Source organism: Oratosquilla oratoria, chromosome 12 (genome assembly GCF_046742065.1).
Source record: "Oratosquilla oratoria isolate Oo_2021 chromosome 12, ASM4674206v1, whole genome shotgun sequence".
Lineage (NCBI taxonomy): Eukaryota > Metazoa > Arthropoda > Malacostraca > Stomatopoda > Squillidae > Oratosquilla > Oratosquilla oratoria.
In genome coordinates this window covers 65,861,759-65,887,767 of record NC_134788.1, presented here as the reverse complement: position 1 = coordinate 65,887,767, position 26,009 = coordinate 65,861,759, and the positions used below count along the sequence as shown (strand labels likewise).

Below are 26,009 nucleotides of genomic sequence, written 5' to 3'. Positions count from 1 at the left end.
ACGCATCAAAGAAGATCAAGATTGAGGGCCACAAACCTGGCCGTATTAACTCCTCTCAGGGCAATTCAAAGGATGAGAGATCTAGAGGTGGAAAGCCTCCAGCCGGATTTCCTGGCAGGCCTACTATCTCTAGACAAAACACTGATCAGGCAGAAAAGAAAAAGTCTTAAAGTCAGAAGTGGAAAGCTCCCTAAATAAAAATGTCCATCATACATTGGAACTGCCGAGGTCTCAACAGTAGCTCTGAACACATCCGAACACTGTTTAGAGACTACAACACCATGATTTTGTGCCTTCAAGAAACAAAACTAGGAGATACAAGTTATAATCCTGGGTTCAATTATAATTTTCATAGATCACCCCCTATTATTGAGGAGAGGGCACAGGGTGGCACTGCTTTCATAATTTACAAGTCTATTAGATTTTCAACAATCCAGCTCAATAGAAACCTTCAAGCCTGTGCTGTACAGGTTCAGCTTGAGAGAAAGATCACTTTGTGCTCCTTTTATTTAGACCCTAAACTTGAAGACCACCTTTTCGAGGGCCTTAGGCGAAATAGACAGCTGGATGTCTCAGATATCCAAGACTTAGTGAACCAGCTCCCTCCACCATTTATTTTAATGGGTGACTTCAATGCCAAGCACACTTTATGGGGTGACGTACACTGTGATAGATGGGGTTACATCATTGAGCAGCTACTTGATGCCCATAATGATTTAGTGCTGCTGAACGATGGCTCTCCCACTCGATATGATATTTTTCATAACACCACCTCAGCCATCGACTTAACTATAAGCACAGCATCCCTCCGGTTGGAGTACAATTGGGCTGTTGATAGAGATCTGCATGGCAGTGACCACTGGCCAATACTACTTCAATATGTTAAAAGTATCCCATCACCCTGCCTGCCAAAATGGAAGATCAAGGAGGCTGATTGGAAAGAGTTCACTAAATCATCAGCTATCAATGAATCACACACCAATTTTTTATCCCCTGTTGCTGCTTATGCCCACCTTTCACAGACCATCATAGATTCTGCGCAACAAACCATCCCCAAAACTGCTGGCCTACCCAGGCGCCCTGTAGTCCCTTGGTGGAATAAACAGTGTGAGGTTGCTAGGAAAATAACCAGGACATGCCTTCGTAGATTGCTCAGGTCACCGTGTGAGGCAAACCGACTTGCTTATTCTAGAGCCCGTGCGAGACAGAAGAAAATATTTAAAGAAGTCAAGCGTGAATCCTGGAAGAAATATGTTTCGGAATTAACCATCGCTACCCCTACGAGTCAGATTTGGAATAAAATCCGTAAATTACAAGGTAAATTTGTACCGACTGCCTTGCCCGTTTTAGAATCTAACGGTACTCAAGTTTGTGACCCAAAGAGGGTTGCTGACATCTTGGGTGCCCACTTCGCTGGTGTTTCAAGTGCAGCTAATTATGCTCCTGAATTTCAAATACATCGTGACTCGGCAACAGTTCTCCCTCCGCCTTCAAACAATACAGAGTCCTTTAATCTACCTTTCACCTTCAATGAAATGAAACATGCTTTATCAAGCTCGGCCCTCACTTCCCCTGGCGATGATGACATTAGATATGAGATGATTGCCAACCTTCCCCAGTGTTCACAGCTATTCCTGCTTACGGTATATAACGGTCTATGGACCACACACTCTTCACCTGATACCTGGGATCTGTCTATACTAATCCCCTGTCATAAGCCAGGGAAAAACCCAGAACTTCCAGGAAGCTATAGACCTATTGCCCTCACTAGCTTTGTAAACTCTTTGAGAGAATGCTTAATAACAGACTTGTCTGGTATCTAGAATCCAGAGAGTTACTGTCAAACAGGCAGTTTGGATTCCGGAAGAATCGCAGCACACTTGACCCTTTGTTAATACTCTCAAGAGGAATCCAAAATGCCTTAGCTAGAAGACATCAAACCATTGGTGTGTTCTATGATTTAGAGGAGGCCTATGACACAACCTGGCGGGGTGGCATCTTGAAACAGCTAGCATCATGGGGCATTTGAGGCCACATGTTTGCATTTGTACAGAACTTATCAAACCGATGACTAAAAGTCCGAGTTGAATCTGCATTTTCATCATCTTATCTGCAGGAAGAGGGGGTCCCCCAGGGTAGCGTGTTAAGTGTTACGCTATTTGCAGTGGCCATTAATAGCCTCATGGACCAAATACCACCGACAGTTCAGGGTACCCTATTTGTTGATGACCATGCTATTTACTGTAGTGCCCCAACAGCCCTTGAAGCTGGTAGAAAAATACAAGCTACGATAAATGCAGTCACTAAATGGGCTGACAGGAGAGGTTTCAAGTTCTCACCTCAAAAAAACTAAGGTCATCAGATTTACAAGGTGTGGGAAGCGAGAAGAGATACCAACTCTGTTTTTGAAGGGAGTTATCCTCCCATATGAGAGTGAGGTGAAGTTCCTTGGTGTGATTTTTGACAGGGGCCTCACATTCGTTTCCCATGTTAACGACTTATGTGTTAGAGTACGACAGTCCAGCAGCATTCTGAAAGTTGTCTCACATTATGATTGGGGAGCCGATCGTACTATTTTATTAAGGCTCTATAAAACTCTCTGCCTCAGCAAAATTGATTATGCTTGCCAGATATATGGCTCTGCTGCTAGAACCACCCTTGAAAAATTAGATGTTGTGCACAATCTGGGTTTGAGAATCTGCACGGGTGCCTATCGTACCTCCCCTGTGGACAGCCTATATGTGGACTCGGGTGTACCACCTCTTTCCTTACGCAGAGAGGAGCTGGGACTACGATATTTGGCCAAATGTTTGACATCAAAGGATAACTCCAACTTTAAATTTTTTATGAACCTTTATGACGTCACTCCAAATAGGCCCCGTATCCCTAAGCCACTGGAGGTTCGATTGGAGAAGGAACCTAGAGAAATCGGTCTCTATGACTCTACTATAGCCAAATTAGGCCCAACAAAGTATCCTCCTTGGTTTAAACCCCCTGTGGAGATTTGCATTTGTACCGGTGGTAAACAACACCACGACCTTCAGGCTGTCAAGGCGCAATTCTTAGAACATTCTTCTAAACACAACAGTTCTATCTCTGTCTATACCGATGGCTCTAAGTCTAAGCAAGGTGTAGGCTCTGCTGCAGTTTTTAACGGAACAATTATTAACCCATTCAACTCCGATGACAAGATGTCTTGTCATTTGGTCAAATAAAACAAAAAATCATAAAACACCAAAATGTTTGATCAAACACCAGAAAAATATGACGTCAGTCCTCGCTTCGCTGCGAGCGAAGCGAGGACTGACGTCATATTTTTCTGGTGTTTGATCAAACATTTTGGTGTTTTATGATTTTTTGTTTTATTTGACCAAATGACAAGACATCTTGTCATCGGAGTTGAATGGGTTAAACGTAAATTACCCTCTCTTTGCTCAAATTTCACTGCAGAAGCTTATGCAATACTCCTGGCAGTGAAAGAGATACAGTTGCTCAAACGAGCAAAGTTTCATTATTTATACAGATTCCAACAGTGTTTTGGCTTCTCTTCGGCAACTTTTACCCACTCACCCACTGGTGCAAGAAGTGCAAGATTGGCTGGTCCTCCTGCACTCACGAAAACGTACCAAGGTGAACTTTTGTTGATCACACCGGCGTCATGGGGAATGAAACGGCAGATAAAGCTTCAAAGTCGGCAGTAGCTGATCTACAGCCCACTACTGCCGTCCATATACCCCATGGCGACCTTAACCCATTCAACTCCGATGACAAGATGTCTTGTCATTTGGTCAAATAAAACAAAAAATCATAAAACACCAAAATGTTTGATCAAACACCAGAAAAATATGACGTCAGTCCTCGCTTCGCTCGCAGCGAAGCGAGGACTGACGTCATATTTTTCTGGTGTTTGATCAAACATTTTGGTGTTTTATGATTTTTTGTTTTATTTGACCAAATGACAAGACATCTTGTCATCGGAGTTGAATGGGTTAAGGAGATTATACACACTCATATTCAGAATAAGTGGCAGCATAGATAACTGATAACTTGAACCTAAAAAAGATCCGTCCCTTTATAAAGAAATGGGAATCATCCAGTTGCCCAAATAGAAGGAACAGCATAGTCTTGACCAGATTGCGAATCAGACATACACATCTGACGCATAGTTTTTTAATGACAGGTGACGACGAGCGGCAGGTACCATTCTGTCGTACATGTCAGGCTCACATTACTGTAAAGCACTTTTTTACGGAGTGCATATGTTTTCAACGTGAGCGACGAGCATGTTCAATCACAGGCAAGTCCATGATGGACTTGCTTGATGGTAACTGTGAAGTAGCCCGTGTGGTCAGATTTTTAAAGCTTATCAAGTATTATCCCCTATTATAATTCACTGTATTTGTCAATTTTATTATTATTTTTTTTTTTATGAAATCTCTGAACTTTTAGCTTATATCCGCCTTTTAGCTTTCATAGCGCTGAATAGCCCTTGATGCTCCAATGCTTGGCTTTTGAGCCTAAAACTCATAAACCAACCAATATATCCCCCACCCACTCCCCCTCATGCATCCCAACACTATCCTACACAACCCTTCTCCATTCACCCCTATCTTCTGTCTGCTCCCGTCCTTCCTCAACAGACATTCCTCTCTTTCGTAATGCCCCTTTTACACCATCCATCCATCTCATCCTAGGATGTCCCCTCATATTCACTCCTTCCACCTCCGCCTTCCACACCTCTTTTCTAACCTTTCTTCACTCATTCTTTCCATGTGTCCAAACCATCTTAATACTCTTTCATCCACCCTATCTCCCAACTCCCTTTCCACCCCTGTTCTCCTCCTCACCTCCTCATTTCTCACTCTATCTAGCATAGTAACCCCTATCATACTTCTCAGACATTTCATCTCAAACACATTCAAACTCCTTCCCTCTTCCTCTCTCATGTTCCATGTTTCTGTCACATACAGTGCTGTCGGCACAATCACTCCTTCATATAATCTCCTCTTAGCATCCATTCCCAAATGTCTATTCCTCATTACACTTTTTAATCCACCAAGGCATTTACTCACTTCTCTCAATCTACATTCTATCTCCACCCCCACTCCTCCCTTTCCTGCCACATTCGCACCCAAGTATCTAAAACTATCCACTTCCTCAAGTCTCTCCCCCTTAATGCTCACTACAAAGGATTATAAAGGTGGAGCATTCCGACAGGAGACCTGTTGATCCTTAACTAGGTCGGATGCGAAAAGTATATATAAATTATTCTAAAAAATAGATAAAATAAAATAAATTAATAATACAAATAATAATAAATAAAATAAATAATACATAGGTATAGTTAAATAATAAACTAACAGGTAAATAGTAAATAGAAATAAACTGAGTGATAAATGATAATAAATGGAAACCAAGCAAATAATAAATAGACAAATAATAACAAACAAATAATCATATAATATAGAATAAATGGCAGTCATTACAGCATCTTGCTTAAATGATTATCTAAACAAATCTTTAAGCTTCGAACTAAAGTACATTGCACTGCCTCTGCAGGAAGTTTATTCCATTCATTAACTACACGGCTGGCGAAATTGTTTCTACCCACTTCCGAATTAAATCTATTTCCTGACAGTCTGATACCGTTTTTTTTTTTTTTATTCTCATTCAGTGTAAGAATTTTTTTACTTTTGATATTGTCAATCCCCTTTAGAATCTAAAATACCTGTATCAAGTCACCTCTGAGTCTACGCTTTTTTAGGGAAAACAGATTCATATGATTTAGTCGATTTTCGTATGATTTATTTTTTTATATTTGGAATCAGTTTTGTGGCTCGCCGTTGTACTTTTTCCAACCTGTCGATCTCTTTAATAAGATTCGGTGACCATACGGAAACAGCATATTCCAAATGTGGACTAATTAACAATTTATATAGCCTGTTAATGAGTGATGGACTTTTGAAATCAAAAGGTCGCACAATCAGTCCTAGAATCTTATTTGCTTTCTCAGAGGCTGAAATACACTACTTGGATGATTTGAGCTCGTTACTGATAAATACGCCGAGATCTTTTCACTATTCACTTCTGTTAACGAATTTCCAAATAACTTGTAATCGTACTTACTGTTATTTTTTACCTATGTGCATTACCTTGCATTTACTTGTGTTAAATTTCATTAGTCACTTTTCAGGCCATTGCTGTAATTTATCTAAATCTTCTTGAATATCTAATTGGTTTAAGTGATAATTTGCCATTCCGCACAGTTTTGTATCATCAGCAAATTTGGAAACAGTAGATTTTAGTCCATGGTCTATATTATTCATATACACTATAAATAGAAGTGGTCCAAGAACGGAACCCTGAGGAACTCCACTTGTAACATTTTTCCATCTAGAAATTTTTTCCGTTAACAACTCTCTGTTTTCGATCATTCAACCAATTACTAGCCCAACTTAATAGGCTACCACTTATTCCGTGTAAAGCTAATTTAGTAAGTAGTCTTTCGTGGGGGACGGTATCAAAAGCTTTTGCAAAGTCTACATATGTTAAATCTACATTGTTTCTTTTGTCATAATTCTTGATAACTGTGTTGTAGAATTCGAGTAAGTTAGTCACGCAAGAACGTTTCCGTCTGAAACCATGCTGGCTATCATTTATCAAACGGTTACTTTCTAATTGATGTTCGATAGCATCTCTATGATAGTTTCCATTATTTTTCCTACGATTGAAGTCAAACTTATAGGCCTATAGTTATTTGGTTTCTTTCTGTCACCTTTTTTGAATATGGGAGTTACGTTAGCTAGCTTCCATTCTCTTAGGACATCTCCGCATATGATGGATTTCTTTAAAATAATTTCTAATGGAACAACAATCTCATTTTTCATTTCCTTTTTAAGATTCTTGGATGCCAACCGTCAGGCCCTGGTGTTGTATTAATTTTGAGTTTATCTATACACCTTTTATTTTTTTTATTTTTTTATATTTACCGTAGTGAGTCACAACAAAGTTATGACGTAGCACATTTTGTAAAATACTACTGATGACCCACTTTCGGAGAAGAATAAGCGAAAGTATAAAGATCTGTATATTTCGATCACAAACTGTGATCTTCTTCACATCTGTATATTTCGATCACTAACTGTGATCCTCTTCAACAGATGTGAAGAGAATCACATTTTGTGATCGAAATATACAGATATTTATACTTTCGCTTTTTCTTCCCCGAAAGTGGGTCATCAGTATTATTACCGTAGTGAGTAAGTTTACCCAAGACTTTTCACTGGTTTCAGTTTGAAGTTCACTTTGAGGTGTTTCGTTTGCGAATACCGAGCTAAAATAATTGTTTGAAATATTACACATTCCTTCATTTGAACAATGAAGTTGACCGTCAGCAGATAATAGTGGACCAATGTGATACCTAACAACCTTTTTATATCTTATGTAACTATGTCATATGTTTACATATGACGTCATAGCCCGTCAAGCCCTGAGTAGCATTCTTTCAGCTGTATAACTTGTTACCGTGTCTGCTCTTTATACTGGCCAAACAAGTGTGCCTTCTTCAATTCGTAAGTGCAATGATATAGGGTAAGATATCTTAGTGAATGCGTAGTGTGTTCGCATTTGCCACTCTTCAATTCTCGTTTGGCAGTGTAGTTGGCATTCTGAGCAAGGGACGTGTATTTACCTGGTTGTATCATACGGGAAGGGGGGGCTACGCTCGTATGACCCGTAGTCTTTGTATCTTGCAGTATCTAATTTACTTTTAAATTCAAGTATGGTTTTTGCACACACTATTGTTTTGTCCAGTTTGTTCCAGACATCCACCACGCCGTGACTCTTAGTGGAAAGATGTTCTTTTTCAGGTCCCTTCTATAACTAATTTTTTATTTGATTTTCTTGTCCTCTAGTATTTCTTTCATCCCAAATTAGTACGTCTTCTTGATCAAGGACTTCCATTCCTCTCATGATACTATAGATGGTCAATAGGTCACCTCTTTTTTTTCTTTGTAGTTGGTATTTCCAACTTTGACAATCTCTCTTTTTATGACAGTTTTGAAAGTGTTGGTGCTATCTTCATAATTGTTCATTGGCTTCTTTAAATTTTCTTTATATTCTTTTTGGGGATCAACTGTAGAATTTCCACCCCTGTGCACAGGCTGATCTGTGGGGATCTGGGGTGCTATGCTGTCACTCGGGCACACACCGTTACTCAGGTCATGATATCGTTTTTTATTACCTAACCCAACCTAACTCTCAGGTCATGATAACGTTTTTTTTTTTTTATTACCTAACCTAACCTATTCCAAACAAAGATTAACCTTTTGAGCACCTTTAGGAGCTCAAAAGGTTAATCTTTGTTTGGATTAGGTTAGGTAATAAAAAAAACATTATCATGACCTGAGAGTTAGGTTAGGTAATAAAAAACAATATCATGACCTGAGTAACGGTGTGTGTCTGAATGATAGCAGAGCACCCCAGATCCCCACAGAGCAGCACACGCACAGGGGTGGAAATTCTACAGTTGATCCCTTTTTGGTACTGGGTGTCCATAATGTCACTGCATATCCCAGTTTCGGTCTTATCAGTGTGATTAGTATTTTCTTTACCATTTCTTCGTCCAAGTAGGTAAAAGCCACCTTTATTGATCCTAGCAAGTTGTAGGTTTCTCCGACAATTTTTATTTATCTGTTTATTAGGTTTATTAGGGGGGCTGGAGGGTGAGGTAGTATGTATGAGCAAAATTTGACGCAGCCCAAAGGGATTTCTCCTCGTCTTTTCCTTTTGTGCATGGGATGAAGCGGCCTTGCTGTGGATGTGCTGTGTCTTGCGACACTGCTTCTGACCCAGGGCAGTGGACAGGGTGCAGGGATGACCCGTCATCCAGGAGGTGCTAAGATAAGAGGGAGGGTGGAGGGGTGTGGAGTGTATTTAGGGATAGAATGGGTGGGAATGATTTTATGCCTTTTCCTTTTTGGCTACCTCCCTTGTAAGGGGGAAAAAGCCTTGGTATATGTATGTATGTATGTGTATGTTTATTAGGTGTTATGTCCTTTGTGATAATCACTCCCAGGTCTTTTTTTAGAACTTACTTTCTTTACTTCCTTTGCACCGATTTTATGTTGTCCTGATATTCTTTGCTTTTTTACTCTTCCCAAATTCCATTATGCTACATTTCTTTATGTTGAAGTCCATTTCCCACTATTGACTCCAGTCCCAAACCCTGTTTAGGTCTCTCTGTAGCAACTCAGTCTTTTTCTGTACTTTCCTCATCAGTTTTAGGTTGTCTGCAAAGAAGTTCATGTAACATTCTACACCCTCATCCATGTCATTTATATAGATAGGAAACTTTGGAGCCAATACTGATCCCCATGGGACACCACTAATCCCTTCTTCCCAATTAGAACTTATCTCTGAGCATCACTCATTTTTCTTTCATGCAAGAAATCCTCCATCCATTTTAATAGTTTTCCTTGTATCCCTCCTATGGTTTTCAGTTTTCTTGATACTTTTTTGTATGGAACTTTATCAAAAGCTTTTTGTAAATCTAAGAAAGCACAATCAGCTCACCCACTCATTTCTCGTATTATATCTATTAGTCCTGATTAGAAGCAGATCAAATTTGTGGCACATGACTTTCTCTGTCAAGATCCGAATTGTCTTGGGTGTAGTATATTGTTTTCATCCAGATGTTTTGTCCATTTAATTTTGATAACTTTTTCACAAATTTTGGCTACTGTACTTGCAAGGGAGATCAGTCTGTAATTGGTTGGGTCTTCCTTGTTCCTTGTTCCCCCCTTTATATATTGGTATCTCCAGTGCTAGTGTAGCTTTCAGTCAACTTAGGCAAAGAGTGTTCGATGATCACAACATTCGTAAGACAACTAAGATCGCTGTCTACAAAGCTGTCATGATCCTGTATGGCACAGAAACGTGGGTACCATATGCACGTCACATCAAGGCTCTGGAGAAATTTCACCAGAGATGTCTACATAGATTACACGGAATTTCATGGCATGACAGGCGCACCAATGCCAGCATCCTGAAAGAGGCCCACTCTCAAAGCATAGAAGCCATGATTACCCACCATATGTGTCGTTGGGCTGGCCATGTCATCAGGATGCCAGACGATTGTCTCCCTAAACAAATTCTCTATGCTCAAATGACCCACGGCAAACGATCTCGTGGAGGCCAGAGGAAAAGGTATAAAGATGTTATCAAATGCTGCCTGGACCACTGTAACATCAACACTGACTCCTGGGAAGAAGCTAGCCATGATCGCCCCAAATGGAGAACTACAATTGCCAATGGAGTTCAGCATCTAGAAGTCAGGAGAATGGCGAAGCTGGAAGAAAAGAGAACATGTCGTAAAGAATGCTCAGAACAATGGGCAACCACTAACCAACCCCATACTCATCACCATATCTGTCCTCACTGTCATCGTGTATGTAGGTCATGTATTGGCCTCATCAGCCACCTGCGCACACACCAATCTTAATCTCGCTACATGATGTTTGTTCATGTAGAGAATTATACTCAGCACTGAGTGATCCCATGAATGATGAATATATTGGTATGATATTTGCATTTTTCCAGTCTTCCAGTATTTTTCCTTCATTAAGTGAGCAGCTTATTACCTTTTATACTGTCATAATGATAAGACTTGGTAACTACTCCCAAGCTTTAATCAATTAGAACACCTAGAAATACATTACAAAATATAGTTTACACAATATCATATATATAATGAACATATAGGACTCTTCATATGAATAGACCACATAATTGAACAAGTAAAGGGAAGGAAGCAACTTGCGAGGAGAGCCACGACTTTCTCTAACCGGTCCCAGATAGAATGCGATGTCGTAGCTAGTCAGCTTCAACAACAGTTAACCGAGTATGACACGCAACCAAACAAACGATGTAGCCAGACAGAGTATGACGCGCAAACAAACAAACGATTTGAAGTTCAATAACAAAATATGACACTCTCCCCCCATTAAAAAAAAAAAAAAAAAAAGGCAAAGTATTCTATAGGTATCAATCCCGTCCGTATCTGTCCGGAGCCTTAGACACACGGGTTGACCTACGTACTAGAGGTGTTGACGCATTCGTCTCTACGTCAGCCTCTTGATGAAGTTCAGTGTTCTCTGGAACATCAGGGAGTATAGTAGTATGTACAGCCTCTGGTGACAAGGTAGAAGATGATTCCTGATTTCCAGCAGGAGAGTAGTTGACCTGTCTTTTGGGATAAGTAGCTAAGTCGTGGACAGAAACTGTTGATTCCTGTCCATCCTGATGTCTAATATTAACATAAGTTGGATTAACATCCAGAAGTTCGACTTGATTGACCAAAGGTTGATTATTTTTGTTTGCCCTAACAAATGTTCTCAACAATACTGGACCTGGTGTCATTAGCCATGAAGGTAGAGAGCTTCCAGAAGAAGAACGACGTGGAAAACCAACGAAACGTTTGTGGGGTGTGACATTTGTAGATGTAGACAGAAGGGATCTAAGAGAGTGCAGTACATCAGTAAGTACTAATTCCCAATGTTGATCGGGTAGGTCCCGCGACTTCAGGGCCAGCCGGATTGCCTTCCATATAATACCGTTGAGCCGTTCCACTTGTCCATTGCCGATAGGGTGATACGGGGTACAGGCACACCTCGACTTACATCGTATTCGAAGATACGTCGGTTTTCAAAAATAATATGAAAAAAAAATCAAGTTGTCGTTTTACTTGACTTTACGTCGGTCAGCCAATAATGGAATTGCATAAACACCAAAAAACGTTTCAAGCGTTTCAAGCAATTCATGTTACAATAAATACAAATAAAAGCATGTAAAATTATATAAAGATTCAGTAACTGCTAAAATATATACCATAAAGTAGTATGGCCTAGTCCACTAGAACATGAAATCGCAACAGTACTTCCAATACATATTTACCGTAAGCCGCGTCTCGACTCCCGCAATTCTTTTGGATTATTATCTGTTTCCTGAAGTTTTGTAAATTTTCTCATTAACATTCACTTGTAACTGTAATATTTGCCCCCATGCCTCCTAAGAAAAGTTCTAGTGAAAGTGCTAAGCGTCATGCTATTTCGCTGGAGGAGATTTATTTGAAAAAGACAAGGAGTTACTGACGAACAAGGATTTGATGGAACTTCAGGAGCAACAAAAGAAAGAAGAAGAAGAGGATGATGAATCTGAGCCACGCCACTTCACCATTAAGAAAATGGAGGAAGCTTGCACACATCGAAAAAGGTCTTGCTATGTTTGAGGATATGGATCCAAATGCTCAACGCTTTTCCAAGATAATGGGGGCTTGTTATGAAGCTTTTGCTCCTTATAATCTAATCCTTGAAGAAAAGAACAAGAAGACGGTTCAAGGCACTCTTGACCAGTTTTTACGCGTCGAACGACGAGAATCAGCTGATGTTGATGTCGACAATCCCCAGCCATCTACGTCTACAACGTAAACATCAACATATTGTATCTACTGTTTTGGTAAACTGAAAATACATTAAAGTTTTTCACTTATTACAATATGATTATATGTAAGCTTGAAATAGTTTTTATTTCTTTGTTTTTTGTTTTGTTTTACCGTATGTTATTGACAATGCATTCATAGAGTACAGCACCGCGAAATAGCAACGCGTAAACATCGACATAATGTATGTACTGCATTGGTAAATTAAAAATACTTTATTCAATTTTTCACTTATTACAAAATTATTGTAAGCTTAAACTAGTTTTTATTTATTTGTTTTTTGTTTTGTTTCACCGTATGTAATTGACAATGCATTCATAAAGTACAGCAAATTGTACGTATTGATGAATAAGTACAGGTACTTTTTTATACTTTATTACAAAATGATAAATAAATGTTCTGTTTGGAAACTTAGAATAGATTTTTATTAACCTTGTTTAATAAAAAATGCAATCAAAAGTAAAATAAAGTACTGAAAAATGGCTATTGGCAGTTTAGCCTAGGCTACACCAGGCCTACCTAGCCTACTTGTAAGCAAATTCGACTTACGTCGTTTTTCGACTTACGTCGTGTCTCCTGGAACCAATTAACGACGTAAGGTGAGGTGTACCTGTAGTTTGACTCGTAGCAACTCCTTTTTGTAGTAGGTAGGTTTTAAGATCCTTGGACATGAATGATGTTTCTAGATCATACATACATGCATATACCAAGGCTTTTTCCCCCTTACAAGGGAGGTAGCCAAAAAGGAAAAGGCATAAAATCTCACCCATTCCATCCCTGAATACACTCCACACCCCTCCACCCTCCCTCTTATTTTAGTACCTCCTGGATGACAGGTCATCCCTGCACCTTGTCCACTGCCCTGGGTCAGAAGCAGTGTTGCAAGACACAGCACATCCACAGCAAGGCCGCTTCATTAAATTGGCACCCCCCCTCCCCTCCCCCCATGCATAAAAGGAGAGGACGGGGAGAAATCCCTTTGGGCTATGTCAAATTTTGGTCACACATACTTCCTCATCCCCCCGCCCATTCCACCTCATGCATCACATCATCCATATACAACCATTCTCCATTCACCCCTGTCTTCTGTCCTCTACTGTCCTTCCTCAACAGACATTCCTCTCTTCCCCAAAGCCCCCTTCACACCATCCATCCACCTCATCCGAGGACGTCCCCTCATGTTCACTCCCTCCACACCTGCCTTCCATACCTCTTTTACTAGTCTTTCTTCACTCATTCTTTCTGTGTGTCCAAACCATCCTAATACTCTTTCATCAACCTTCTCCCAACTCCCTCTCTACCCCCGTTCTTCTCCTCACTTCCTCATTTCTCACTCTATCTAGCCTAGTAACCCCCATCATACTTCTCAGACACCTCATCTCAAACACATTCAAACTCCTTCTCTCTTCCTCTCTTATGTTCCATGTTTCTGCCCCATAAAGTGCTGTTGGCACAATCACTCCTTCATACAGTCTCCTCTTAGCATCCATTCCCAAATGTCTATTCCTCATTACACTCTTCAATCCACCAAGGCATTTACTCGCTTCTCTCAATCTACATTCTACCTCCACCTTCACTTCACCTTTTCCTGCCACATTTGCACCCAAGTATCTAAAACTATCCACTTCCTCCAGTCGCTCTCCCTTAATGCTCACTTCCAGTCTACTGCCACTTTCACCCCTTGTACATCTCATCACCTTACTTTTACCCACATTTATCTTTAGCTTTCTTCTATCACATACTCTCCCAAACTCTGTCACCAACTTCCTCAGTCCCTCCGCCAATCCTGCCACAAGCGCAGTGTCGTCAGCAAACAACAGCTGGCTCACCTCCCACTTTTCTCCATTTTCTATAACCATCTCCAATCCCTGACCCACTACCCTTGCATTTACCTCTCGCACTACCCCATCCATGTATAAGTTGAACAGAATGAATATAATTAGGCATCCCACATAGGCTAAATACTTGTTCCGGGCATTTGATTACAGTTGTCATATTCATATTGGGACATGGAAAGGCAAAAGGGAAATGGGAGTATTCTTCTACAGTAAGTATATAGGGATTACATGAGGCGGTTGGGAGAGGTCCTTTGAAGTCGATGCTTAACCTCTCCATAGGCTGAGTAGCCTTGATGAGTGTTCCTTTGTGAGGTCTATAGAATCTTGGCTTTACCTCTGCACAAATTTTGCAGGAAGTACAAACCTTCCTGACATCTTCAGTGGAAAAGGGGAGGTTCTTAGATCTCACAAAGTGCAATAAATGAGTCACTTCTGGATGACATAGACCCTAATGTAGTTCAGTGAGAGTAGAAGACGCAGTGACAGTAGAACAACAGAAGGCTTGAGAGAAGGCATCAGGAACCACATTCTCTTTACCAGGGCGATAATGTACGGTATAACTGAAGGCAGCAAGTTCCATCCGCCACTCCTGGATCTTGGTATTTTTGATCTTTGTGCATTTTCGGTTAAGTAACGTAAAGGCTACTGAACGCTGGTCAGTAATAAGATCGAAATGTTGTCTAGAAAGGAAGTGACCCCATTTACGTACAGCTTCAATTATAGCCATGGCCTCCTTTTCTACAATGTGATAACGTGTTTCGCTTCTTTGTAGAGTCCTAGACATGAGAGCTACTTGTCTCCCACCCTGGTTAAGTACAGCTGAAATAGCTACTTTGGAAGCATCACATTCAACTTCAAAGGGCAAGTTTTCATCCACAGAGTATAACGTTGTTCTTTCAAGTTCTAACTTGAGCAGACTGAAAGCCTGTAGAGCTTCTTTATCTAAAGAAACTTCTTTGCACTCACTAATGGTCTTACTTTGGTTGAAAAATATTGTATCCATTTGGCATAGTAAGCAAACATACCCAGGGTTCTCTTTAAAGATCCCTGACTTATGGGGGGGTGGGAGTTCCTAGTGTGGACGAAACCTCTCAGGATCAGGTTTTATAATCCCATCTCCTACACAGTAACCAAGAATATTAATGGAGCGAACAGACTTGATAGTTTTAGAGGTTTTGAGGGTTAAATTTCTGTTATTGATGATTTCAAGAAAGTGTTGTACATTACGATCGTGTTCTTCTTGAAATTGACTATTTTAATTGCTGTTTCAAGAACACTGTTTATCTCTGGAACTAGAGCCTTACTGGCAAGAGCTTCCCGATGAATAATACAATGAGTGAAATTCACATTACCACCTGCATGATTTTTCCTCTTAACCCATTCAACTCCGATGACAAGATGTCTTGTCATTTGGTCAAATAAAACAAAAAATCATAAAACACCAAAATGTTTGATCAAACACCAGAAAAATATGACGTCAATCCTCGCTTCGCTCGCAGCGAAGCGAGGATTGACGTCATATTTTTCTGGTGTTTGATCAAACATTTTGGTGTTTTATGATTTTTTGTTTTATTTGACCAAATGACAAGACATCTTGTCATCGGAGTTGAATGGGTTAATCCTTTCCTTTTAGGGATTACATACACCGACACACTGGTCCCACAGCAATCCCATCTCATGTAGCTTGCTGTCTAACTCTGTGAAAATAGCATCCCCTGTGCATGTTCCTTCCAGAGTAGAGCAAAACAGTATGTCTTCATGAAGTCTTCCATCAAAACTGTATCTTATGAATATGAGTAACTGAGCAGAATTTGAGATGTCAGTGGACTCATCAATCTGCAAAGCATACCTCACATTCTTCACTCTTTCAATCAGTTGGCATTGAATATCATCTGCAATGTCATGAATATGCCGCCTTACAGTGTTGTTTGACAGAGGGATGGTATCAAGGTCACCGGCCACTTTTTCTCTGTGCATAGCTCGACACATTGCCACTGCAGCAGACTTTATGAGGTCTTCACCAATTGTGTGTGCCTCTTTCCTCTGTGCAATTAGGTATGCAACTGCATATGATGTGGTTTGAGCTTGAGCAGGAGTCGTAGTTTTCTGTGTTATCACCTGCTTTTGTCCTTGTAGATCTTTTTCCTTTTGTTGGAAAAAGTCTTTTGTCTTTTGAGCATGATCTGGATGTTTGGTTTGCAAGTGTCTTTTCATTTTTCCTGGTTTCAGGCTTTCGTGTGCAAGAACCTCAAAACACAGAACACACTGAGGATGTTGAATATCATTAACTGTACAGCAAGTAAATCCATACTGTATGAATTCTTCCTGATATTTTCGGCGCTTGGATTGTCGATCACACTGGTATGTTTTTGCATTATGACCATCATGGCCTTTATTCCCACTTGACGTGCTTGGTTGCTCGGAATTAACATCATCAGATGCTTCAGTGATATCTGTTGATGTGTCCTTGCTTGTAGATCTACGAATTATCCACCGTTCCATGGCGCAGGCTAAAGAGTAACGATATCACGAGAGTAGAGTTACACGAACCTTTCGAAACGATACTAACGGCCTTCTCACAAAATACACGCCTTTACTGAGTGCATATGCCACCTGTAACTACATGAATAATTCTAAAATAAAACTTTCTGAAGTGAGAACGCACATTACAAAGCGGTAACTATTATCAATATTACAAGATTAGTGAGGCATACTTAATACAGCAAAGAAAGCATGCATACATAACGTGGTTTTATGATGTATTATCAAACATTGGGCACATCGACCACTACTGACAAGTACCATGCTTAAAGCATCGAAAAATGGCCTTTAGGGCGTGGTTTATAAAATCCACAGTGTTGCCATTATCACCGTACCTGTCTTTCTTTCTCTCTTTGTGTTTCTATACAAAATTGGTGTATTTCCAAAGTTTTCATTTCTTCCAGTCGTAAACTTGGCATATGAGCGAGGGCGCGCGAGGTTGCCATTTCCTGCACCACACCGTCAGTGGAGGAATTCTTGGGGTCGCATACAAGTGAAAGAACAGTAAGAAGGAGATGTGGCACCATTGGGTGGTGGCTCCACCTTAACGGCCATTTCTTGCTGCGGCGAGTTATAGTCACGTTAGGATGGGTAGTGGGAGAAGGAGGAGGAGGAGGGGTTGCACGATCTCGATCGCGACCCCTCAAAATTATTTCGCGACCCCTCTGGGGGGTCGGGACCCCCACTTTGAGAACTTCTGAACTTGGCGAATGCAAGATTAATGAAAGGATGTTGGATAGGTGTATGCTTTGAGTGCCATCTCCCTTACAGGAGAAAAGGGCCTATTGATATGTACTATTGCCAGCTTTATAACTGGTACACTGGTTGAAAAGTGGCTCCTCATGTTGGAGTTGATCTGGCAACTGTGTGTTTACATTGTAGTAAAACAGTATGAATGGGTTGGAGTATACACAATCAATGACCAGTTTACAATTTTCAGAGTTTCCACTGTGAACATTATATGATGTGTGTGTATATATATGACCAAATAGATAATCAGTGACCAGTAGTAATAGCAGTTGAGTGGTGATTGGTGGCGAGTGGTGTGGATATATAGATTGGGACCTTCGTGAAGCTAGGCATGCAAAGCAGTATTTTCCCATGGAAGCGGCATGGGGCTGGGACACTGGAAAAAGGATTGAGATGTCTGTCACCAACCACCACTTGACTGCTGTTAGTATTGGTCACTGGATATCTATTTGGTCATAGCAGTATCATATCTATACACACACATGCTGAGAGATACAAAGACGGGTCACCACGAGCATAGCTCCCTTCCCGTATGATACAACTAGGTAAATACATATCAACTTCAAAAGTATTGGAAATTCTGAAAATGGTTAATTGGTCATTCTGATGGTGGGTGCTCCAACCCATTCATATTTTTCACTACATTGTAAACAAAGACATGGTTGCCAGATCTATGTTGCACAAGCCACTGTCCAACTGGTGTACTGGATATAGGTGCTGATGATAGTACATCTGTCTGTACTGTTTTTATGTTTTTGTATGAAGTGTTCTCATGGGAAGTGTCCATTTCAGCAGTAATGTAGAACAAGCTCTAATTAGAGCAAAGCTCATCGAACATCCAACTTGACATTAATTAGTGTTAATAGTCAGGGACACCTAAACTAAAAGAGTACTAATATCAAACAAAAGTTCCACAAATAGAATTGGGATTTTTTTTTTCCATTCCCATTATTATCACACGAGTGTCACAACCAAAAAGGAAGAAATCACAGGCTTCCTTAAAGATGACCAGGTATGTGTATATAATTCCTCCATGTTTGACTAACCTGTAGATTGAAAATGTTTTATACAAACAGGTATCTCACTGAATGTGATGAGAAAAGATATGGATAATACCTCTACAGTTCACTTATTAGAATCAAATGAACTGAATAAACCTTCCTTGAGTTGATCATATTTACATTCAGGTCTTATGAACCCAAACATGGTTTGTTATAGAGGTATATTAAAATATGACTGTTGTGGTCGGCTGGGCCATTGTCCACTTCCCAATATCATAACATGATGAAAAAGCTATAGCAAAATTTGAATGGTTCTGGTGGAGTTAGTATGCATGTAGCTATAGGATGATTTTCACCTCATTTCTAATAAAAAAGTAGAATACGATATCACCATATCTGTTAAGAGTTTCTTCCTATCTTATATTAGGCCAAGGCACGTGCAAAGGGTCTGTTTATTTACAAACTTGAATATGAAATATTTTTGTTTTTGCTTTTTTTCAGGATGAAAGTAAATATCACCACTTCATTCGAAGAGCTATCTGTAGATTCCATACTTGTTATACAATGAAAAGGACCTAGTGTGACAACTGTGGCACAATTATATCACTAGTCATCTTAGATATCACATGACCCACACTGGAGGGAAGCCTTTCCAGTGTGACCTGTGCAGTTGTGCCTTCTCACAAAAGGGTTTGCTCACAAAGCATATGATGAGCCACAGGAGAGAAACCTGTTCAATGTGACCTGTGTACCTGTAATGTAGCTTTCTCACAAAAGGATCATCTCACACAGCATATGAGGACCCACACTGGAGAGAAGCCTTTCCAGTGTGGCCTGTGTGATAAAGCTTTCTCACAAAAGAGTAATCTCACACAGCATATGAGGACCCACACAGGAGAGAAGTCTTTCCAGTGTGACCTGTGTGGTTCTGCTTTCTCAACAAAGGGTGCTGTCACATTGCATATGAGGACCCACTCAAGAGAGAAGCCTTTCCAGTGTGACTTGTGTGTTTCTGCTTTCTCACAAAAGTGTTCTCTCACATTGCATATGATGACCCACACAGGAGAGAAGCCTTTCCAATGTGACCTTTGTGATTCTGCTTTTTCACAAAAGGGTGCTCTCAGAACGCATATGAGGACCCACACAGGAGAGAAGCCTTTCCAATGTGACCTTTGTGATTCTGTTTTTTCACTAAAGGGTAGTCTCAGACAGCATATGGGGACCCACATAGAGAGGCCTTTCAAGTGTGACCTTTGTGATTCTGCTTTTTTACGAAAGGTTCATCTCACACTGCATATGAGGGCCCACACAGGAGTGAAGCCTTTTAAGTGTGACCTTTGTGATTCTGCTTTTTCACAAAATGGTTCTCTGACAGTGCATATTAGGACCCACACAGGAGAGAAGCCTTTCCAGTGTAGCCTGTGTGATAAAGCTTTCTTCCAGAAGGGTCATCTCACACAGCATATGAGGGCCCACACAGGAGACAAGCCTTTCCAGTGTGACCTGTGTGGTTCTGCTTTTTCACAAAAGGGTACACTCACACTGCATATAAGGACCCACACAGGAGAGAAGCCTTACCAGTGCAGCATGTGTGATAAAGCTTTCTTACGAAAGAGTTATCATACAGAGCATATGAGGACCCACACAGGAGAGAAGCCTTTCCAGTGTGTCCTGTGTGATAAACCTTTCTCACACAAAAAAGCCCTCAAAGATCATATAATGATCCACACTGGAGAGAAGCCTTTCCAGTGTGACCTTTGTGATTTTGCTTTTTCAAAAAGGGGTGTTCTCAGACAGCATATGAGGACCCACACAGGAGAGAAGCCTTTCAAGTGTGACCTGTGTGATTCCGTTTTCTCACAAAAGGGTCATCTCAGAAGGCATATGTGGACCCACACAAGAAAAACCATTCCTTCGTGACCTGTGCGATTCTGCTTTCTCACATAAAGGTCATCTCAGAATGTATATGAGAAGCCATACATGACAAGCCTTTCCAGTGTGACTTGTGCAATAAAGCTTTCCCACTAAAGAATCACCTCAAAGATCACTTGATGAACCACACAGGAGAGAAGCCTTTCCAGTGTGGCATGTGTGCTAAACCTTCCCCACGAAAGAATCAGCTCAAAAATCACGTTATGATCCACACGGTAGAAAGCCTTTCCAATGTGACCTTTGTGATTGTGCCTTCTCACAAAAGAGTCATCTCACACATATGAGGACCCACACATGAGAAGTCTTTCCAGTGTGGCAAATGTGATTCTGCTTTCCCACTAAAAGGTCATCACACACAGCATATGAGGACCCTCATAGGAGGGAAGGCTTTCCAGTGTGATTCTGCTTTCTCATGTAAGGGTTTTCTCAAAAATCATGTGAAGACCCACACTGGAGAGAAACCTTTCTAGTGTGGCATGCACGATAAAGCTTTCTCATCTAAGAATCCCCTTAAAAATCATGTGATGATCCACACAAGAGAATATCTTTTCCAGTGTGACATTTGTGATTCTGCTTTCTTGCAAAAGGGTTCTTTCACACAGCATATGAGGATCCACTGGAGAGAAGCCTTTCCAGTGTGGCCTGTGAACTAAAGCTTTCTCACAAAAGAAATAACTCAATTATCATTCGATAAACCATACAGGAGAGACCCCTTTCCAATGTGGCCAATGTGATTAGACTGTCCCATGAAAAAATCTGATAAAAAAGCATATGGTCCACACAAGAGAGAAGCCTTTCCAGTATGACCTTTGTGATTATGCTTTCTCAAAAAAAGTGTCATCTCACACAGGATATGAGGACCCACACTGGAGAGAAGCTTATCCAGTGTGACTTTTGTGGCTCTCTGGGAAAACTGTTATCTCACACAGCATATGTAATGATGACATTTCTTGTGTTTTTATGTACATATTTCCACTTTTGTTTATTTATTAATATATATATTTATCATTGTATATTTTGTGAGCATTTTGTAATCGCAAGGTGATTCGTGCCTGTCTTTCCCGCCAAATGCAAGAATTGGCGTGGGTTAGTCTTGTCCTGGCCACCTAAGTGTACGTACGTCTGTAAGTGCTTTGATAAACTTACTTTAAAACTTTCATTCCGAGTGTCATTCCAGCCGCCCTCTACACATATGTGGACCCACACAGGAGAGAAGCCTTTTCCGTGTGACCTCTGTGATTCTGCTTTCTCATACAAGAGTTGTCTAACAAAGCATACGAGGATCTACACTAGAGAGAAGTCTTTCTAGTGTGACCTTTGCAATTCTGCTTTCTCAATAAAGAGTAATCTCACAAAGCATACGAGGATCCACACCAGAGAAGCCTTTCCAGTATGACATTTGTGATGAGCCTTTCTCATAAAATGGCTATCTCAGAAAGCATATGAAGACCCACACAGGAGAGAAGCCTTTCAAGTATGACCTGTGCCTTTTTTTAAGGCCCATCTCACCCAGTATACGAGGATCCACAATGGAGAGAAGACATTCCTGTGCAGTATAGCTTTTTCTTAAAAGAGTTCTCTCACAAAGCATATAAGGACCCAGAGCAAAGAAGAGAGAGAGGAGATTTGATAACTATTTACAGAATCATGAAAGGCATAGAAATTATTGACAGAGAGGATCTAATAAAATGGGATGATAGAAATACAAGACGACACGGAAAGAAAATCAAGAAAGGCAGCTATAGAAGAGATCTGAAAAAGAACAGCTTTCCTTACAGAGTAATAGATATTTGGAACAAGTTAAATGAGAAAGTGGTGTGTGCAAAAACAATGCATGAATTTAAAGATAGTTTAGATAAAATGAGATATGAAGACGGGACACCATGAGCATAGCTCCCCTTCCCGTAAAATACAACTAGGTAAATACAGGAGAGAAGCCTCTCCTGTTCAACCTGTGTGGTGCAACTTTCTCACAAAGCATATGAGGACGCACAGTGGAGAGAAGCCATTCCTGTGTGACCTGTGCAATGCAACTTTCTCAAAAAAAAAAAAAAAAAAGAATCACCTCAAATATCATGTGATCCCCTGCGCAGGACAGTAACCTTTCCAGTGTGACCTGTGTGATTCTGCTTCTCACGAAAGAGGTCTCAATCATTACAAGATGACTAACAGTGCTTACAGACATGGTTGTATTCTGTAATCTGTAAGTGTAAATTTACAAGTGTAAAAAATTGACGAGTTAAACACCATATGAGGACGGTGCCTTTATTTGTATGACGTTTCGCTTATTACAGCTTTTTTAAGGGACTGTGGGAAGTGCTTATAGGTGAACGTGTCATAAAAGTTGTTCAATTTCTTTGGTGAACTTATGTATACTTACTCTATCGGAAAGAGTATTATTGCATACTAAATTGTTTTAGTAACATGTATATATTACGTGTAGTTAATTTTTTTCTTTCTTTTTTTTATGATAGTATCTGTAATCATTAAAGTATCCACAGGCATAGGTAATCAGCCTACTATGTAGGAAATGAAAGATTAGAGTCTTGGAAACAACTTCATCAAGTTAGATTTTTTCCTACTCTCTTTTATTTTTTTTATAATTTTTTTATTTTGAATAGTAGAAACTTCAGTGAAAATCTGCTATGATAAATTAAAGAAAAAAAAATGTTACAGTTTCCTTTGTTTTTTTCTGATCAAATTAAAGAATTACTCTTTCTCTTTACAAATTCGAAAGAATGAATGAAATCGGACAAAAAGAAACAGAGATATGGCTATTTAAATATAAAAAACATAAACTTTTCAGGAGAGGCATTTAAAGTTTAAAGGAGCGCACCGGCATTTAAAATCCTCCGGCCGCGTACTCACTCGTGACATTGTCTATTTTTTTACGTTTCCGTTTAAAACTTTAAACAAAACTGAACTGGCTATCGAAAATTTGACTTAATTTCAATATACAGAATGTTTTTTCATGCAATGGGGTTGCCAGATGTCGCCAATAATTTATCTTTCATTTTATATATAAGAACAGAAACGGAATTGAGCTGTAATATTTGGTCGAAGTGTTACAGCCATCATAGAGAATATTTTGAATACCTGTTGGTAGAAAAAAAGATAATACGATCGCATGCATGACTGGTAGGCTAACAGATACGCGACAGGGCGACATCCTTTCTCCTTTAGCTTTGAAGAGATACTGAGATCCTTGTGGTGATTGACGATTAGTGTTGGGCAAGTTGCCAGATATCTCCATATATATTAATTATAGTAAACAAAACAGAACTGGGTATCAAAATTTTGACTTTATTTCAATATACAGAATGTTTTTTCATGCAATAGGGTTGCCAAAAATTTATCTATTTTATTTTATATATAAAAAAAGAAACGGAATTGAGCTGTAATATTTGGCTAAAGTGTTACCACCATCATAGAGAATCTTTTGAAATGTTTACCTAAAATTCGTTGATTTTCCAGAATTTTTCGTGTTTTCGCGCCCTACAGTCCCTTAAGTACAAGTTGAGATACATATGCTTCAGATTAAATAAGGGGAAAGGAGGGAATGGGGAGAGAAAAGAAGGAGGGGGGATGGAACACTGGGAAAGGTTGAGAATGCTGGCCCAAACGTCCGTGGGCGAAATGTTCACAAAAGGTGGTTTAAATATTTAAAATTTTGCTGGCCATGGGTATCAGGGGAATTATGTGGGGCGAGATGTTAAACATGCCCCTGATTTGTTCAATAGTGCCCGTTCCTTGAATGATTTCTGCTTCTAAACACTTCCTGTGGATTTTGTCTGGTTCTCGTATCAGCAGCTCTGCATTCTTCCAGTCCATAAGATGGTTTTCCTTGTTTCTATGTGTCACATGCATTGGTGGTGACATCATGCCTGACGTCGTAACGGTGTTCACGTATTCGTGTATTCAGGTCGCGTGACGTTTCTCCGATGTAAACTCTATCACATCCTGAACACGGAATACGATAAACACCGGCTTTGGTGCCCGGGATCTGGTTGTTGTGTATTTTCGTCTTCGTGATGTCTTTTATCGTTCTGCTTGTCTGGCACACTACTTCCAAATTGGTGGTTCTTAAAAGATGTGTCAGGTTGGTGGCAACGTCGCTGGTTGGCAACACAAGACGTCTTGTTGTGCTGTCCTGCTGCCTACGGCTTTCCCGAATCTTAGCGGCCTGCTGTCAGGCCCCACCTGTAGCTTATCAGGAACGCGCTCTACACGCGGGAAGTGAACTCTACTCACTTCCCGTAAGATATACACACACACCTCTCACGAACATAGCCACGACCCACGCACAAACATCTACACTTACTTTTTCTTCGACTAAAATTCGCTTCCTTTCTAATTTTCTCTTATACTACATCTTCTCATTTCAGTTTACCTCCCACTAAAGATTTTTCCGTTTTTCCACCTTTCTCTACTACTACGCATCCTACCATTTTCTGAACTTTTGGAGATCGTAATCTGTTTTTAATCCTGGAGTCGGCGCCGCTGTCCAAGCTCCCAGTCCATTTCTCCCGTGCCACGACCACCAACAGCCCCTAATCGCTCGCCAATTCGCCCGGTGGCAATAGCCCTCTTTTATACACTACAACTATCTTTTCATTTTCTTACAGACATTCTTCCTTCCTCTCCCACAAAAACCGATCTCGCGTAAGCGGGTGGTCTTTCCTGGGAATTCAGAATTCAGTACTTGAAAAAGCTGTAATAAGCGAAACGTCGTACAAATTAAGGCTCCGTCCTCATATGGTGTTTAACTCGTCAATTCTGTCGGCAACTACCACTTTCATGAAAATGTAAAAACATTTAAATAACAGAATTGCATAGATCTGTCATTTGGTTATGTTTATGAGAGTGAAACGCTACAAATTATATGGAAACTCGATAGATTAAGAGATTGTGTATGAAGAGTGGATGAATGCAAAAAACAGAAGAGAGAAGAAATAAGGAATTAGAAACTAGAATTAATGTTGGGAATTAGTAATGAACTGTGTGTATGAATATATATATATATATATAAAGATAAAGAGGTGAAATGTAATTATTCCCTAGTGTTGTATATATATATATATATATTACTACAAATCACATGAATATAAAATACATATTAATATTCTTTCAGTTGTCATTGTTGCCATGCAAAGGAACTCTTGAAATACACGATCAGTGCAAAAAAAAAAATAATAATAATAAATAAATAAAGATATATACCTAGTGATTTGTCTTATTTATGGCACTCTGCATATAACACCAATGTCAATCACAAAATGAAAAAATTAATTTTGCCCACATAATAAATGATAGCAGGGGCTGCTTTACATACTATTTGTGAAATTTGTATAGTCTACAAGTGTCAGGGTTGCAAAAATAATAATAGATCCTGCCTCAAAATATAATAACATATTTCTCAGCCTAAGACCCGCCTTATCTACATAATTTCAT

At 39.9% G+C, this 26,009-nt stretch overlaps 1 protein-coding gene across 2 annotated transcripts; it reads left to right on the top strand.

Moving 5' to 3' along the window:
• The first annotated feature begins 7,213 nt into the window (after positions 1–7,213).
• On the top strand, positions 7,214–25,776 carry LOC143031950 (uncharacterized). 2 transcript variants are annotated; one of them, XM_076196338.1, is made up of 2 exons: positions 7,214–7,571; positions 19,128–25,776. In XM_076196338.1, exon 2 carries the CDS (start codon positions 19,422–19,424, stop codon positions 20,544–20,546), a length of 1,125 nt encoding a protein of 374 aa, XP_076052453.1. In that variant the 5' UTR covers positions 7,214–7,571; positions 19,128–19,421; the 3' UTR covers positions 20,547–25,776. The 2 variants fall into 2 exon arrangements, with proteins under 2 accessions (XP_076052453.1, XP_076052454.1); XM_076196339.1 differs by having other exon boundaries at positions 7,214–7,590.
• The last annotated feature ends 233 nt before the right edge of the window (positions 25,777–26,009 follow it).